The sequence below is a fragment of the Pyrus communis genome, chromosome 9, assembly GCF_963583255.1.
Source record: "Pyrus communis chromosome 9, drPyrComm1.1, whole genome shotgun sequence".
Classification (NCBI taxonomy): domain Eukaryota; kingdom Viridiplantae; phylum Streptophyta; class Magnoliopsida; order Rosales; family Rosaceae; genus Pyrus; species Pyrus communis.
In genome coordinates, this window is record NC_084811.1 from 4966317 (window position 1) to 4980598 (window position 14282).

At 35.9% G+C, this 14282-nt stretch overlaps 1 protein-coding gene across 2 annotated transcripts; it reads right to left on the minus strand.

Moving 5' to 3' along the window:
* Nucleotides 1-6849: 6849 nt before the first annotated feature.
* LOC137746284 (transcription factor bHLH61-like) lies at nucleotides 6850-8407 on the minus strand. Of its 2 annotated transcripts, none has more exons than XM_068486361.1 (4): nucleotides 8315-8407; nucleotides 8043-8168; nucleotides 7759-7926; nucleotides 6850-7172 (listed from the first exon to the last, which is right to left on the minus strand). In XM_068486361.1, the coding sequence occupies exons 1-4, from the start codon at nucleotides 8390-8392 to the stop codon at nucleotides 7083-7085; spliced, it is 462 nt and encodes a 153-aa protein (XP_068342462.1). In that variant the 5' UTR covers nucleotides 8393-8407; the 3' UTR covers nucleotides 6850-7082. The 2 variants fall into 2 exon arrangements, with proteins under 2 accessions (XP_068342462.1, XP_068342461.1); XM_068486360.1 differs by having other exon boundaries at nucleotides 7759-7929.
* Between the last annotated feature and the right edge of the window lie 5875 nt (nucleotides 8408-14282).

Below are 14282 nucleotides of genomic sequence, written 5' to 3' on the forward strand. Positions count from 1 at the left end.
CCAAAGCAGAATCCAGTTGCAGAGAAGACAATTCAGGAAAATGTGCAACAAAAGTAGAATAATCCTTTCTTGATATAGCCCCTGTTTTGAGTCTTGTTTGAATTCCAGTAGGGACAGTGGATACATCACCATTACTAGCCAAATCATTAGAAGGGGATAAAGGAAGAATTACCTGTAGTTGTGCAGAATCTAAGACAGGAAGCAAGGGAACTGTACCAGAGGAAGGGGAAAGAGTAGGTGTTGATGCAGAAGGGATTTCAAATTCCTGTACTTCTGAGTCTTGATGCAAAAAACCAGATTCATGAGGAGAAACATTAGAAGATATAATGTGCTCAACTGAATGGCTCATAGGCATAGGTGCAGGAATGACCACATGCACAGATCGAAAATTGGTATTAGCAGACTGGACTTCAGGTGCTGACTTTGAAAGATTCAGATAAGGAAACATAGTCTCATCAAATATCACATGTCTGGAGATGATAGACTTTCGATTTATTGGGTTATAACAAACCACCCCTTTGTATCCCATTGAATAGCCTAAAAAAACACACAGTTCAGACCTTGACTGCAACTTGTGAGCATTATATGGCCTTAACCAAGGATATACAGCACAACCAAACACTTTCAAGGACTTGAGATCAGGATGTTTAGTATAAAGTCTATAATAAGGAGACTCCATAGAATTAGACTTGCATGGCATTCTATTGATAAGGAAAACAGAATGGGCACATGCAAAATACCAGAACTCAATTGGTAACTGAGCTGTGATCAGTAAAGTGATTGCAGTCTCTACAATGTGCCTATGCTTTCGTTCAACCAAACCATTCTGTTGGGGAGTATATGGACATGAGAGTAGATGTTCTATCCCTTTTGTACCAAGAAAGGTTTTAAAGGAATGACTGACATACTCTCTACCCCCATCTGACTGTATACATTTGATAGATAAACCAAACTGTGTATGAATGAAATTGTAAAAGTTGACAAACACAGAAAAGAAATCTGATTTATTGCACAGTGGGAAAATCCAAGTGTACCGTGTGTATTCATCAAGAAAAGTTACATAGTATCTATATCCTTCTGAGGACTTTACAGGAGATGGTCCCCAAATGTCTGTATAAACCTTCTCAAAAGGAAAGGTACACTTATCAATCCTAGAAGAAAAGGGAAGTCTTGACATTTTACCCTTGACACATTGAGTACATATACTATGCTTAGCATCTACATCAACTGAAATACCATACTGTTTCAACATCACAGCTATTACTTCATTTGTAGGATGACCCATTCTTTGATGCCAGAGACTGGATTTGACCATTTGTCCAAGAAAACCAGATGACTGCTGAACTGCAGAGTGTACTCCCTTTGAACTCTTGACCACATGAATTTGAAATAATTGGCCTGGTCTACTCTTTCCTTGGTACAGAATTTCCCTTGTCTTCCTGTCCTGCACAAAGAACTCACAGTTATCACAGATAAACCAGCTATGGTTATCAGCACAAAGTTGTTGTACAGACAATAAACTTCTGGAAATAAGTGGAACATGCAACACATTATTAAGAACAAGATCACTAGATTTAGTTTTCAGAATTGTGGAACCAGTATTAGCTATAGATAACCCTGTGCCATTGCCAACAGTTATGGTTTCGGAACCTTGAAATGGTGTAACTTGACTGAGAGAATCAACATCTGCAGTGATGTGATGAGAAGCTCCAGAGTCAACTATCCAAGCATCATTAGGACTAAATTTTGTTGAATGTTGTGCAGCCATAACATTGAAAGAAGGAGGTGGTGGTTGGGCTTGATAAGCATAGTTACTTCTGTGATAACATTCCAGAGCAGAATGCCCCCTCTTGCCACATATCTGACACTCAACACTGAAACCTGGAGATGGCATAGGTGAATTCCTTCGAAAACAGTTCACTGCAGTATGGCCCCGTTTATTACATATTTGACATTCAATCACCACATTAGATCGAGTATCAGTGTTTCCAGACCACACATTAGACCCATTCTGTCTTGCAGTAGTAGCTGGAAACCCAGAAGAACTACCAGAGTTAAAAAATTTGCCTTTAGACCCACCAGTTGACTTGAAATTGTTATGACCTCTGTAGCTTGACCCATGGAACGACTTATGTCCAAACTAAGGCCGTGGACCATTATTAGGACTCATAAAACCAAAACCATAAGACGGTGGATAAAACGCTGAAGGATCAGGAGGAAATGGATGGGAAAAATGCTGAGGAAAGGGCTGCAAGTATGGTTGTGATGCAGGAGGGACTGGTGGGGCAGTTCCAGGATAAAGAGACTGAGTTATAGTGCCCCCAGTAGTGGAAGGAATATGGCTATGCTCTGCAGGATGAGATGTGGAACCAGACCCAGAGGAAGATCCTACACCAGAAGAATGCATACTATGAACATACAAAGCTGACATATTTTGAGACAACAAGTTTATCTCACCCTCAATTTCCTTCTCAGCACCCAACAACTGTGCCCTGAATTCTTTTAAAGTAATAGAAGACTCCCTAGCCAATATTACAGTTCTTATAACCGAGTACTCCTTAGGCAAACCTGCCAAGCCAGCAATTATAGTGTCATTATCAGAAATTAACTCACCAGCTGCAGTTAATTGATCCCTAATATTCTTCAATCGCAACAGATATGTATCAACAGTATCTGTACCCTTTTGAATAGTATACAACTCAGTTTTAAGATGATTCACCCTAGACTTAGAAACTGATGCATACCTATCCACCAGATTATTCCAAGCCTCAAATGCAGTTCTACATCCCAAAACATACTCCATAGCCTCATCTGTAAGAGTTGCCAGTAACAAGCTTAATAACGCCATATTCATCGACTCCCATTCAACATAACCTGATGTAACCTCAGCTGTTATCCCTGATTCTGTATCAACCACATACTTCGATGGACACCCTATTGAACCATCAAAATAGCCAAAAAGTTTATAGCCTTTAAGAACTGCCTGAAATTGAAACGCCCATTTGACAAAATTATCATCCCGTAACTTGATAGTTAACATTCCCAGTAAATTCTCTACTTTAAACGATGAATACGCCATATCTAGACACCAATGCAGTAAGAATATCACACAACAAACAAATGCACACCAAGAAATACTCAAATCTTGATTTCTGAGGAGACTAACACTCCAAGATTCACAATAGCATAGGAGAATGATACTCCAAGATCCAGAAAAGCAAGAAGCTTTCTTCAACACAGACGTCAATTCTTAGAGAATGATACTCCAAGAAACACAGAAAGAATACACAGAAAGAATGATACTTCCTGAAAGCAACAGATCAAGAACGAAAACAAAACCAAACCCAGATCTCATACAAAACACACTGATCACGATTTCATAACATCCACATACTATTGCATTACGAACAGAAACAATGTCACCTGATACACAACGCAAAATCCCTAAAATCTGAAGCCTGTGCGATTCCAAACGCCAGAAACCCAGTCATCTGACCTTTGATCGCCCAGAGCCCACAACGAATAACAGCGGAAGAATTCTTCAGGATCGGAAATGGCGACAAACCAAGACCGGCTCTGATACCATGTTAACAGAAATATGATTCTAAAAACTACAAAGAATATGAGAGAAGTAGAAGAGTAGAAATGGTTCTCAGATTTCTTAGTAAATTGAAGAAGTCTCACAAAAGCTTTCTTACATTCTATGGAAGACTAAGTGGCTATATGTACTAACAAGTCACAATCATAAATACAATATTACCCTCTAACCTCCTTACTCAATTACCATCTTATCCTTCTTAACAACCTCAACTCTAACTACCTTTCTTTTAACTAACTTTGGTTAATAGGAGCTAGGGCTTCTTAATCAATGGGCTTAGTTCGCAGGGTCTATTCGACTGAGATTGTCTACGCGGGCTAGTACGGATTTGTCGGAATCAGCTAAGCCGGTGGTTGAGGCTTGGTAGGAACCTGCTTAACTGACAATGGTTGTTTGGCAGAGAGTGGACGAACCTGCTGGGGCTGTGCCAACGACAACTGTTGTTGTGGCTCAGTAACTATAATGACGGCACGCGATAGTGGCACAACAGTGGTTGCAAAAGCAACCATGGTGGTGATTTGGAGCCTCAACAAAGTTGCAGCAATCTTGTTCCACAGCTAAAGTGGCTCTAATCCTCGAATAAAAGGTGCAGGGGTCGTGATCAACGAAAACTTTAGATTCACATTCTGAGGCGTCAAAATGGCAATCCCAAATTGCAAGGAGTGGCCATTTTTGTTTCTGCTCATTGATTTGACAAAATTCCACCTACAAGAGAATACACATCGTTAGCCTAATTGACAAACAAAAAGAAAAATGGAGAAGGGTGTTTACCAGAGCCCTCAATCCTTAAGTCAGAAAAGTAATAGAGAGAAAAATAAAACTTGAGAGTGCTCTGAGTAATACGTGGCGATTAATTTTTCTCTTATTGTCTTGCTTATTTATAGGGAAGAAACCTTGACAAGCAGCTGCGAAAGGAAGTTGTAAAGCATACTAGGCAGTTCTTGATGATGAGGCCAATCTCTGCAGTTCTACCAGCTAGTAGTCTTGAAGGTCCATGTTCGTAAGAGTCCAAGTGCACCAGACATCCAAGGGGAGACTCTGGAAAGTCGTTGCCCTACCACAATTGGACTGGTATGGGCCGATGGAAAGATGTATTATGTGGCCCGAAAAGCCATAATATGTGTCATGGGAGACCCAAAGAACCCATGACCCGCACTAGGCAGCCTAGAGAGCCCATGACTCGCATCATGGGCAGCATGGAGAGCCCATGGTCCGTTAGTGGCATAAAAGCTAAATTACCTTAAGGCAGACAACGTCTTATTCCCTTAGGGTAATTTTGTGGTCTACTCACGACATCAAAGGCAAAACTATCATATTGTGTATATAGTACACATGTCCTTCTCTTATTAGATGTGATTATTTTGTGTCTTCACAGTGAAGATACTTTATTTACAAGGTGTTAGATATGTGCATTACCTTAATGAGAGGAATGCATATTTTATTCAGAAGGGATTCGCCTGTTGGAAAGGATTCATTGACAGAAAACAGACAATACACCAAAAAATAAAAACTACTGAAAGAGAGAGCCATGAGTGAGGAATTGATCGATCTCAACAGACTTAGAGCGATGTGAGTAGCGGAGGGACGGATGTTTTTTTTTTTGTTGGGGGGGGGGGGGGGGGGGTGTGGAGAGAGAGAGAGAGAGAGCTGAGTAATTAATCAAACTCAATAGCAGAAATCTGGAGAGAGAAAGTGGCAGCTGTGAGAGAAGGAAAGAGCGAGAGGCAAAGAGAAACGACATCAAGAGAGAATAGAGATATGATAGTTAAGGCGTATAATTTTAATTTCTATCCTGGCGCATTCAATATTCGACAAGAAAATAAAAAACTTCCACGGCAAAGACATCGACGGAAAAGCATAAATATTTGCCGTCGAAAGTTATACCCGCGAGTTGACAATTTGAGGAGAAAAATATACTTGTGCCGGCCAATCACTTACTGGCTAAGGTTGTGATTTCGCCAACATAGTTTTTGCACCTTTAGCTTCAGTTTCACTGTATTTCTCAAAGGACAAATGCAGAATTTTGCCGGGATAAATGTCCTTTCCTGGCAAATTCTAAATTTGCCGGCATAATTTTGCCGAGAAAGCCACTTTTTTTTTCTAGTGTTTAAAGGCATGCACATTATGATCATATATATAGACTGCATCCAAAGTGAATTAGTAAACAAATTTAACAACTACTCTCATATTCCCTTTGAGATGTTCCCCCACGTACAAGGCCAGTCTTCCAAATTTACAATCATTACGCCCTAACATTTTATTAGTTTTCCCATATTGTTAATTAATTAGTATCTAAATCCTCCAAGCTTTTAAACCTATTATTCTCACCTGCATGACATTGCTGCATCGATCCACCCACAAATTTATCATATGGGCAGAAGGACAAACATGCCTTACAACAACTGTGAAAGACATGAAAACAAAACACCCCATCGTAATTGAATATACATATACAGAGAGTCATCTTCCGTTGAGGGACAACGTTTGGTGCCTATTCCATAACTTTTTCTCAACGATCCGAATCATTTATATTTGATTTATCATTAATAGATCGTCTTCGAAAAAATTAAATAAATCCAAAATCTGACATCTAATTGTAATGAAGAAAATACACGAATATAGTTTTTCCAAAAAACGCTAATAATGGCTACCATTTAATATAACGGTCATATAAATACAAATTTCTATAATATAATATTGGTAATAATGATCTTTAAGAGAAGACCTAAAAAATAGACCTTTGATTGCTAAATATATATGTGTGTGTTTCTGTGTGTAAATTATATGTGTAATGTAGCAAATTGTCTTTGATTCTTTCCACTCGTTGAAAACAACATGAGCTACCAACAAGTGATCCATTGCCCACTTGCCATACACATGTGGGAAAATTTTGGCAGCTAGAATCATCTTTCTTATTGGATTTTTCTACGATCATATATGTACCTAGAAAAATTCTATCCATAATCTATATGCTTCAGCTTGAATTTGAACCTTTTCAAATTGTTTTTTTCCTTTTGTATTGCATGATATTTTTTCTGATATAAATAACATACTACTTTAAGTGTGGAGAATTTTACACTCAAGGAGAGGGTGGATTGAATTAGGCCGCATAATGGGCTAGCCACTAATTAGGTGTCGAACTGAACACATATGTAAAATATTCTTGCCATCTATACATGTCAGTTGAACCTAAGACTTCTCACTTACAAATAAAAAAATACCACTAAACTTACTAGTCTTTTTCTGTAGTGCATGATGAATGATGTAATAAGTTTCACAAATGATATTTTGTTTTTACAAAGGCCTACTTGAGCGCATTGATTATCCGACATTATCTAATATAATTAAGCTAACATTTGTAACTAGATGATTACTTGAACAGTTCATTGGCCCCAGCGGAAGAGGCGAACATAGCTAGGGGATAGGGCAAAGAAACAAAGAGGTAGAAAGTGCAGCAAAAGATACAATACGTATGAAATATAGGTCAGTAATCTTGCTCATTGCTTGTGCTCCAAGTTTGAATAGCTTGCAAGACTGCTTGTTCCACCGCCTGAGCATCTATGCTATCAGCCCCCTGTTCAGTGCAATGGAAATGCAACATAAGTAAAAAGAATTTGTATAAATTCTAGATGATCTCAAGCAATATACATACCTCGAGTGCCCTGTTTCGACAAAGTTAAAAAACTGAGTTCTAACTCGCTGATTGAATTTTAAACTATGCAAATACAAAATTTGATGTCATGCTACAATAATTGCGTCAGAGCTAGCATAGTCGCAATAAGGAATATAGAATGTGTGGTTAAGACCATGTTTGTACAACTCACGCGCATGATGTTAATTTGTACAATAATATACGTAAAAAGTTAGAGTGCATGACCCATATATACATATATATATATGATACATATATATATGCTGGCATAATGTACACATTAAAAAAATAAAAAATAATAAAGGGGCCAAAGTGAAGGGTTAAGTACAATGGGGCTAAAGTGAACGAGACTAAGGGTTTTTCTATAGTACATTGGTGTATGCACCACTTTTTGGATAGCTAGGTTATGACGGTTGAAATTTAGCCATGCAAATCCTATCGTCCACTACACTGATACATCTCATTGTAGAATTTTTGAGAAATTAAATTTGATAATATAATTTCTTACTTCTCCAACAGCTTCTAGTTGGAAAGTGTCTGAACAAGAAACCCTAGCATCCAGCACATCGAGGCCCAGTTCCTCAAAGGCTTCGAGAATGGAGACCAGCAAACCCGGGCATTTCTTTTCCGACAACACATGAATTTGGAAACCCTTTTCCAGGGTTTGAACTGTTACCTGCTGGAAATTATAACAGGAAGGACAATTAATCAAATGAACAAGAACGATGTTATGATAAGGTGTCCCAAAGAAAATAAAACTATCTTCAGTAGTTTATTTGAGCAAATATGCACCGCGGGTAATGGATTTCGGGTAATCGAATTCTGGGAAGTTCCAACGCCTTGGCTCAGCATGTCCACTTTGCACTTCAACTCATTGATATATTTGGATGCATCAACAATAATTGAAGTTTTGTTCAGCTGCCAAATCACAGAAATCAGCAACAAATTATGAAAATTTGGACGAAAGATATTGGAATACTTTATATCACTAATAAAATTTGGATATACATATATAGTAACTAATTCTGGCTAAAGTAAGTCCTAGCTTATTTTAAGTTAATTACATCACTGGAATTGGTGGCAGCACGAAGTTGCAGCAATTTCTGATACAGAGCTGCTTTCTTTCGTTCCTTAGAACTCATGCTTCTTCACCCCTTCAGTCTCTCTTGATCTTATGATGGATTTGAGGGCTTTTAAAGAGAACAGGGATGTTGCATACTCCGGCCTCAATATTCCCTAGATTTTTCTCCAGTATATTGACGTAATTGACCTTTCTAGTTAATAATTCAATTATTTTGACATATAACAGGGCACATATTTTGTTTTCACAAGCAAAAACCGGGCGTTTTTGGTTTGCAGCGCATGTACTGTTGGTGATCATATTTTAGGAAACAGTATCAAGTAGTTACAAATCATGCATGCGTTGTGTGTGATGGGGGGTAAAACAAAATCATGTGATAGAGATTGGAGTGGGGAGAGAATATATAATGATATATATGTTGGACTGGATTATTGTAGTGTCTATGTTGTTCGTATGAGGAAAATAAGAGTCATATATATGCATGAGCTGTAATTAGCATTTTGGAAAAAGGGTAATTAAACGCAAAGACGGGCTATAGGTAGAAGATGTTAACCTAGTAGAAAGCGTGAGGAGGAAGATTTCGATTCAGCCCATGTTAGAGAGACCACTTATTTGGATTAAAGTATATAAACAAATTGACATGTTTGTTAGATTAGATTATTACGTGTTGATTAACGTGCTTATTTTCTATCGATGACACATCACACGATTTGCAAATTTGTTCTAAAAACTTGGTCTATCTAACATTACTCTTTGAAAAAAAATTATCAAAAACTCATTTCTTGTAAAAAATTAAATACACATGTATATCTTTTTAATTTTTTATTATCGAATAATTTTCTTCTATGAGATTTGAAGACTACCTCCAACAAAGGTGGATTCTATAGCTAATTAAATGGCCACTACACCAAATGGCTTACAGTATACACTATAGTAATATAACTTTAGCTTTGTAAGAGTGTTAATATGGATTTGAATCCTCTGTTTGAATGCTAGGGTCTCCTTGAATTTTCTTCTCCACATGCCACCTCATTTAAATAACATCTGATGGTTAGAAACTAGTATCTTTAATGATCATCAGTTCTTTCTCAAATCAATTTCTTCTAACCTAGGGTTTAGTCTAGTGGAAAGTCAGTTAAGGCTTGAAACTTCAAACCAAGTTCGAACTCCTATGGATATTTTTATTGGGGCCACCGGCACTGCCTCAACAATACCGTTTCTCATTTGCAATGGGGCTTCATAGGGAATAATAGCTTTTCCCCGAGGAATTGTAAGCTGTGGACTTGGGGATAGATCTACCATAAATTAGTCTGAATGAACCAGTAATCCAGTGGCAGCAGCAATGGTGGCATTTCATTATCAAACGACATTGATTTTGATTTTTGATCCAACGATGTTATCTACACTAAAGGGGTAGAGGAGTGGGCTAAGCCTCACAATGGGCTAACAATAATGTGATTCAAATTCGTCTTTGGCGAGAATCGAACCTAAGACCTCTCACTTACAAGTGAAAAGGAATATCACTAGAGCGTAGTATTAAGTGACTCAAATGACAGTGATTTAAACTAAAGAAAATGGAGTGATGTAGGGCAAGTGAGAGCTAAGGACAAAGGGACGACGGCAATCGAGAGAGAATAAGTACGTACGTGCGGGAGAGAGAAGTGAAGAGAGTGAGTCCCGTGAGTGAAGAGTTTTGGAAGGATTGACAGCTAAACAACATTTGACGCGTCCTTTGCACCTTTTGGATGCCTCACTCACTCTCGTCCTCCCTCCTCATCTCTCTTCTGATCACGCGTAGATTCTCTTCCGATGTATTACTTAACGAATTAGTAACATTTTCATTTTGAATTTTTTTTTTTTTTTTAATACTCTCCTTATATCCAGATCGTTTAATTTTTATGCCACTTTCTAAAAATCAACTCTGTCAATAACCAACCAATTCTAAAATTTCTTAATCATCTAATAGTAATTCAATAAATAGACAAACCTTATTATTAACTTAAACACTAAAAGGAGAACCGAGAAAGTAGAATGAGAATGATCAACTGAAAATGTTGATAACTTTCTCATTTGAATATTTTTTTTACGACTCTTTATATCCGAACTGTCTAATTTCTACCTTCTAAAGATCAACTCTATCAAAAACCAACCAAATTCAAATATCTTAATCATCTAAAATTAATTCAATAAATAGACGAACCTTGTTATAAACTTAAGCAATAAATTTTTGACATTGTTAATCAAACAGTTAAACAATTTTGAATTTGGTTTTGTTTTGTTTTATTTTTTTTTATTTTTATTTTTTTGTAGATTTGATATTTGAAGTGTGAACTAGAAAGTAGACGGTTCTAATCATCGTGCAACATTGCGAGATGAAAACGAGAACCAAGAAAATAGAATGAAAAAGTCCGACTGAAAAAGTTTGATATTATCTCCCCTTATTCACCTTAAGTATAGAATATTACTGTCTGAAAATCTCTTTTGCACTTGCCCTGCGTTTGTGGTTTTTTAAAAAAAGATTCAATCATTAAAGAATCAAGCTGCAGTACTACAGTTAACAATTTCGACGACTTAAATGTTCTAAATGTTTTTCAAAAACATGCAAATCACAACTAACAGTTTGCTGCATGTAGTACTACTCCTTCGCTTCAACTGAACCTTAATTAAGGAACAATAAAGCATGAAAACCTATTACTAAGATATGAAAATTAAACAAAAATTCTCAAAGTTTGATAATCATATATAGCTAGTTAATAGAAGCGATTGAATATTTTGTTACTGGGATAAAAACGGATTTGGATATTTCAAATATATTGCTTCAGAATTGTCTTGCACACAAACAAATAAGCAAGTACCCCTATTCACATGTGTGCCTCTTTAATCATCACAACACAACAATGTACAAAGAACACACAGCAGCTCCGACTTGTCTCTTTGCCTACTTTCAGTTTCTGTGTTTCTTAGGACGGCCTTTAAGGATCTATCATGCTCTGTAGTCATTATACATACGTGTGTGGGTATATATACATATGTATATGAATTTTTTTCTTAAATTGTATCCTTTACAAGATATGGAGCTCAGACGATCGGACTGTGAGATCCCATTTTGGGCGAGATAGCTGGTTGGCACCAATGGACCGATTGTCTCACATTCGGAAAAAATTCAAATACAAATTTGATTTTGTGAGCAATTATTAGGAATAATCCATTTTTTTTAATTATCCTTTTGTTAAGTTTGTGATAAAACTGAAAATTTTAACGAATGCAATATCCTAAACTATAAGATTAATAGGAAAACTGACATTTGAAACCTTGAACTATTATTTCAGTTGACTTCGACCGCCGAATTAATTTTTTGGTAAATTAACATTCTGAACTATTTGAAATTAGCTAATCAACCCCTCACCATTAGATTCGATGAAATTTCATCCACTTTGCCGTCAGATACTGGTACGACTTGACCCTCAAGAGTGAATCACGTGTTGGTTACGTGCTAGTATTTAACAGTAGAGTGGAAGAAATTGCATTGAATCTGACAATAAAGGGTTAATTGACTAATTTCAAATAGTTCAAGGGGTCAATTTCAACTGAAGTAATAGTTTAGTGGGTCAAACAAGAGTTTAATCTTAGATTAATACTTAAATTTAATTCTTTCAAGTCCTATATCATAATTTCATTTATTTATTTATTTTATATACCTATATCATACATTGTTCTAAAAATTCCCACCTAAGCACTAGGCGGCTGGCCATCGACCCGATTAATCTCTAAGCATTTGAAAATTAAGAAATGGTGCTTAGACCTACTTAGTCGCCTAGATCCACTTAGGTCGCGACTCTCACTTAGACAGAAAACAGATAAATTTCATTTTGCATTTTATTTTTCAATAAATTGTAGGAGACTTTTTGAATAATTAGTTAAACACAAAAACAAACTTGGAATTTTGAACTTGGATCTAACTGCTTTACATATATTTTGATCTAGAGTTCATTATTTAGTATATATACAGTATTATCTCAATCAAACATATCAGTGTATAGTATAGTATAATTACTCTGTAAACACAATATACGTGCTACGCACTAATTTTAGTCAAAAACATATATAAATCCTTGTTGCGGATCCAACGAGATGGTCCCATCATATATTGCATCAATACATTATGCAAAAGAACTTTGTTTCAAGGATAATCAGCATGCAGCACATGCTCTACTACCTTGACTTATGTAATGACATGCTATTTGTTGTTTTCTACACAGAAATTCCAATCTAAACTGCTACAAACTAGATAAAGTGACACATAATTGGACATCATTATTGGTCTTGGAAATTCAACAGCGGTCTTCAATCTCGTTTCAATTTTCCCAACAATCATGCATGTAATTACAAAGTTGTCAGCCAATTAACCACTTGATAAAAGATTAACCTTCATTTTCTTATTAAATTATAATATATATATATATATATATATATATATATATATATGTGTGTGTGTGTGTGTGTATCTAGTCAAACTTGATATTACGAAGTTACAAAAAATATATTTACAAAGACCTAATAAAATACTCTACCCTAACATAAAAATGAATCAAATTACTAACTTGCAAACCTTTTCAACAATCTATGGCCAACATAAGTTGTATTAGTGAACTTAATTTTCAGCCACATGTACTGGTGCTGCATGGGTTTGTTAAACAGCAGAATTGATTGTTTCAAACCACACATTTAAATGCAAGAAGGATGGAACTGTGAAATGATTAGCTGCAGCATATTTACAATATTATTACAACAAAGCTAACAGGATCGATGTATATCTCTCGCGGTCTGTGTGTGTGCACGCCAGCAGATTGTGAGGTGCATTTTAACTGTGAACTAATTTTAAGTTTTACATGAACCGTTGGGAAGAGTACATTTTAAGAAGCATGATTGGATGTCCAATCAGACAATACGGATATTAATACAAATAATGCAAAATTTGGAAATGTATCTCGTGACAAACCCTATTTCTTTCTGGATATGATTTTCTTGCAAATTGAGATTTCAATACCTTGGAAAATTAGTCACTTAATACTACAATATAGTGGTATTTCTCTTCACTTGTAAGTGAAAGAAGTTTTAGGTACGATTCTCGCTAAAGACAAATTTGAACTACATTATTGTTAGTTTATTGTGAGGCTAAACTCACATACTCTTCTTAGTTTAGATAATATTGTTTATTCAATTAAAAAAAAAGTAAAAAAATAAAAAATAAAAAACCTTAGAAAATTAACGGAAGAAAAAACATAGCTAGCTAGCTCAATATATAAGTGATCAAATAGATTTTCGAATTCGTAAACTAAATTATGTCTGCATACTACCGATCATAATGGGAACTTAAAATGGCAAAAAAATTAAAAAAAAAATTAAAAAAAATAAAAAGAACGAAGTATTCATGCAGTTTCAGAGATCATATCATATAAACATGTACATGTAAAGCATTAGAAAATAATTAAGAACTATATATATCTAAAGGTCTAGGGATCAAAATTTTATCTTGTAAATTTTATTAATCCAGTCATGCAAAACTTTCACAAAACCAAATCATTATTAAGGCTATATATCATAAGATCACAAGAAGAATTTATTGTAGGACAAAGTATGGCAACGGAAATTAGATAATTTAGCAGTTGCGAAAACACAGAAAGTTTAAATTAAACAATAATAAAGGATAACTAGGATCACTACAGGGCATCACACCCGTTGTTGGCATCTCACCAAGAACTTTGGCAGCTCTCCAGAATCATCCCATCGCAGGATTAAAATTCCAATCTCTCAAAAACAACGCTTTTCTATTTATTAACTCTTCACCATTTGTTAATATGAATTACAAGGGATGTTTATAAAGCCTTAAACCTAATGAATTATAAAACCTTAAACCTAATGAACGCACAGAAAAGTAAACTTATTACAGG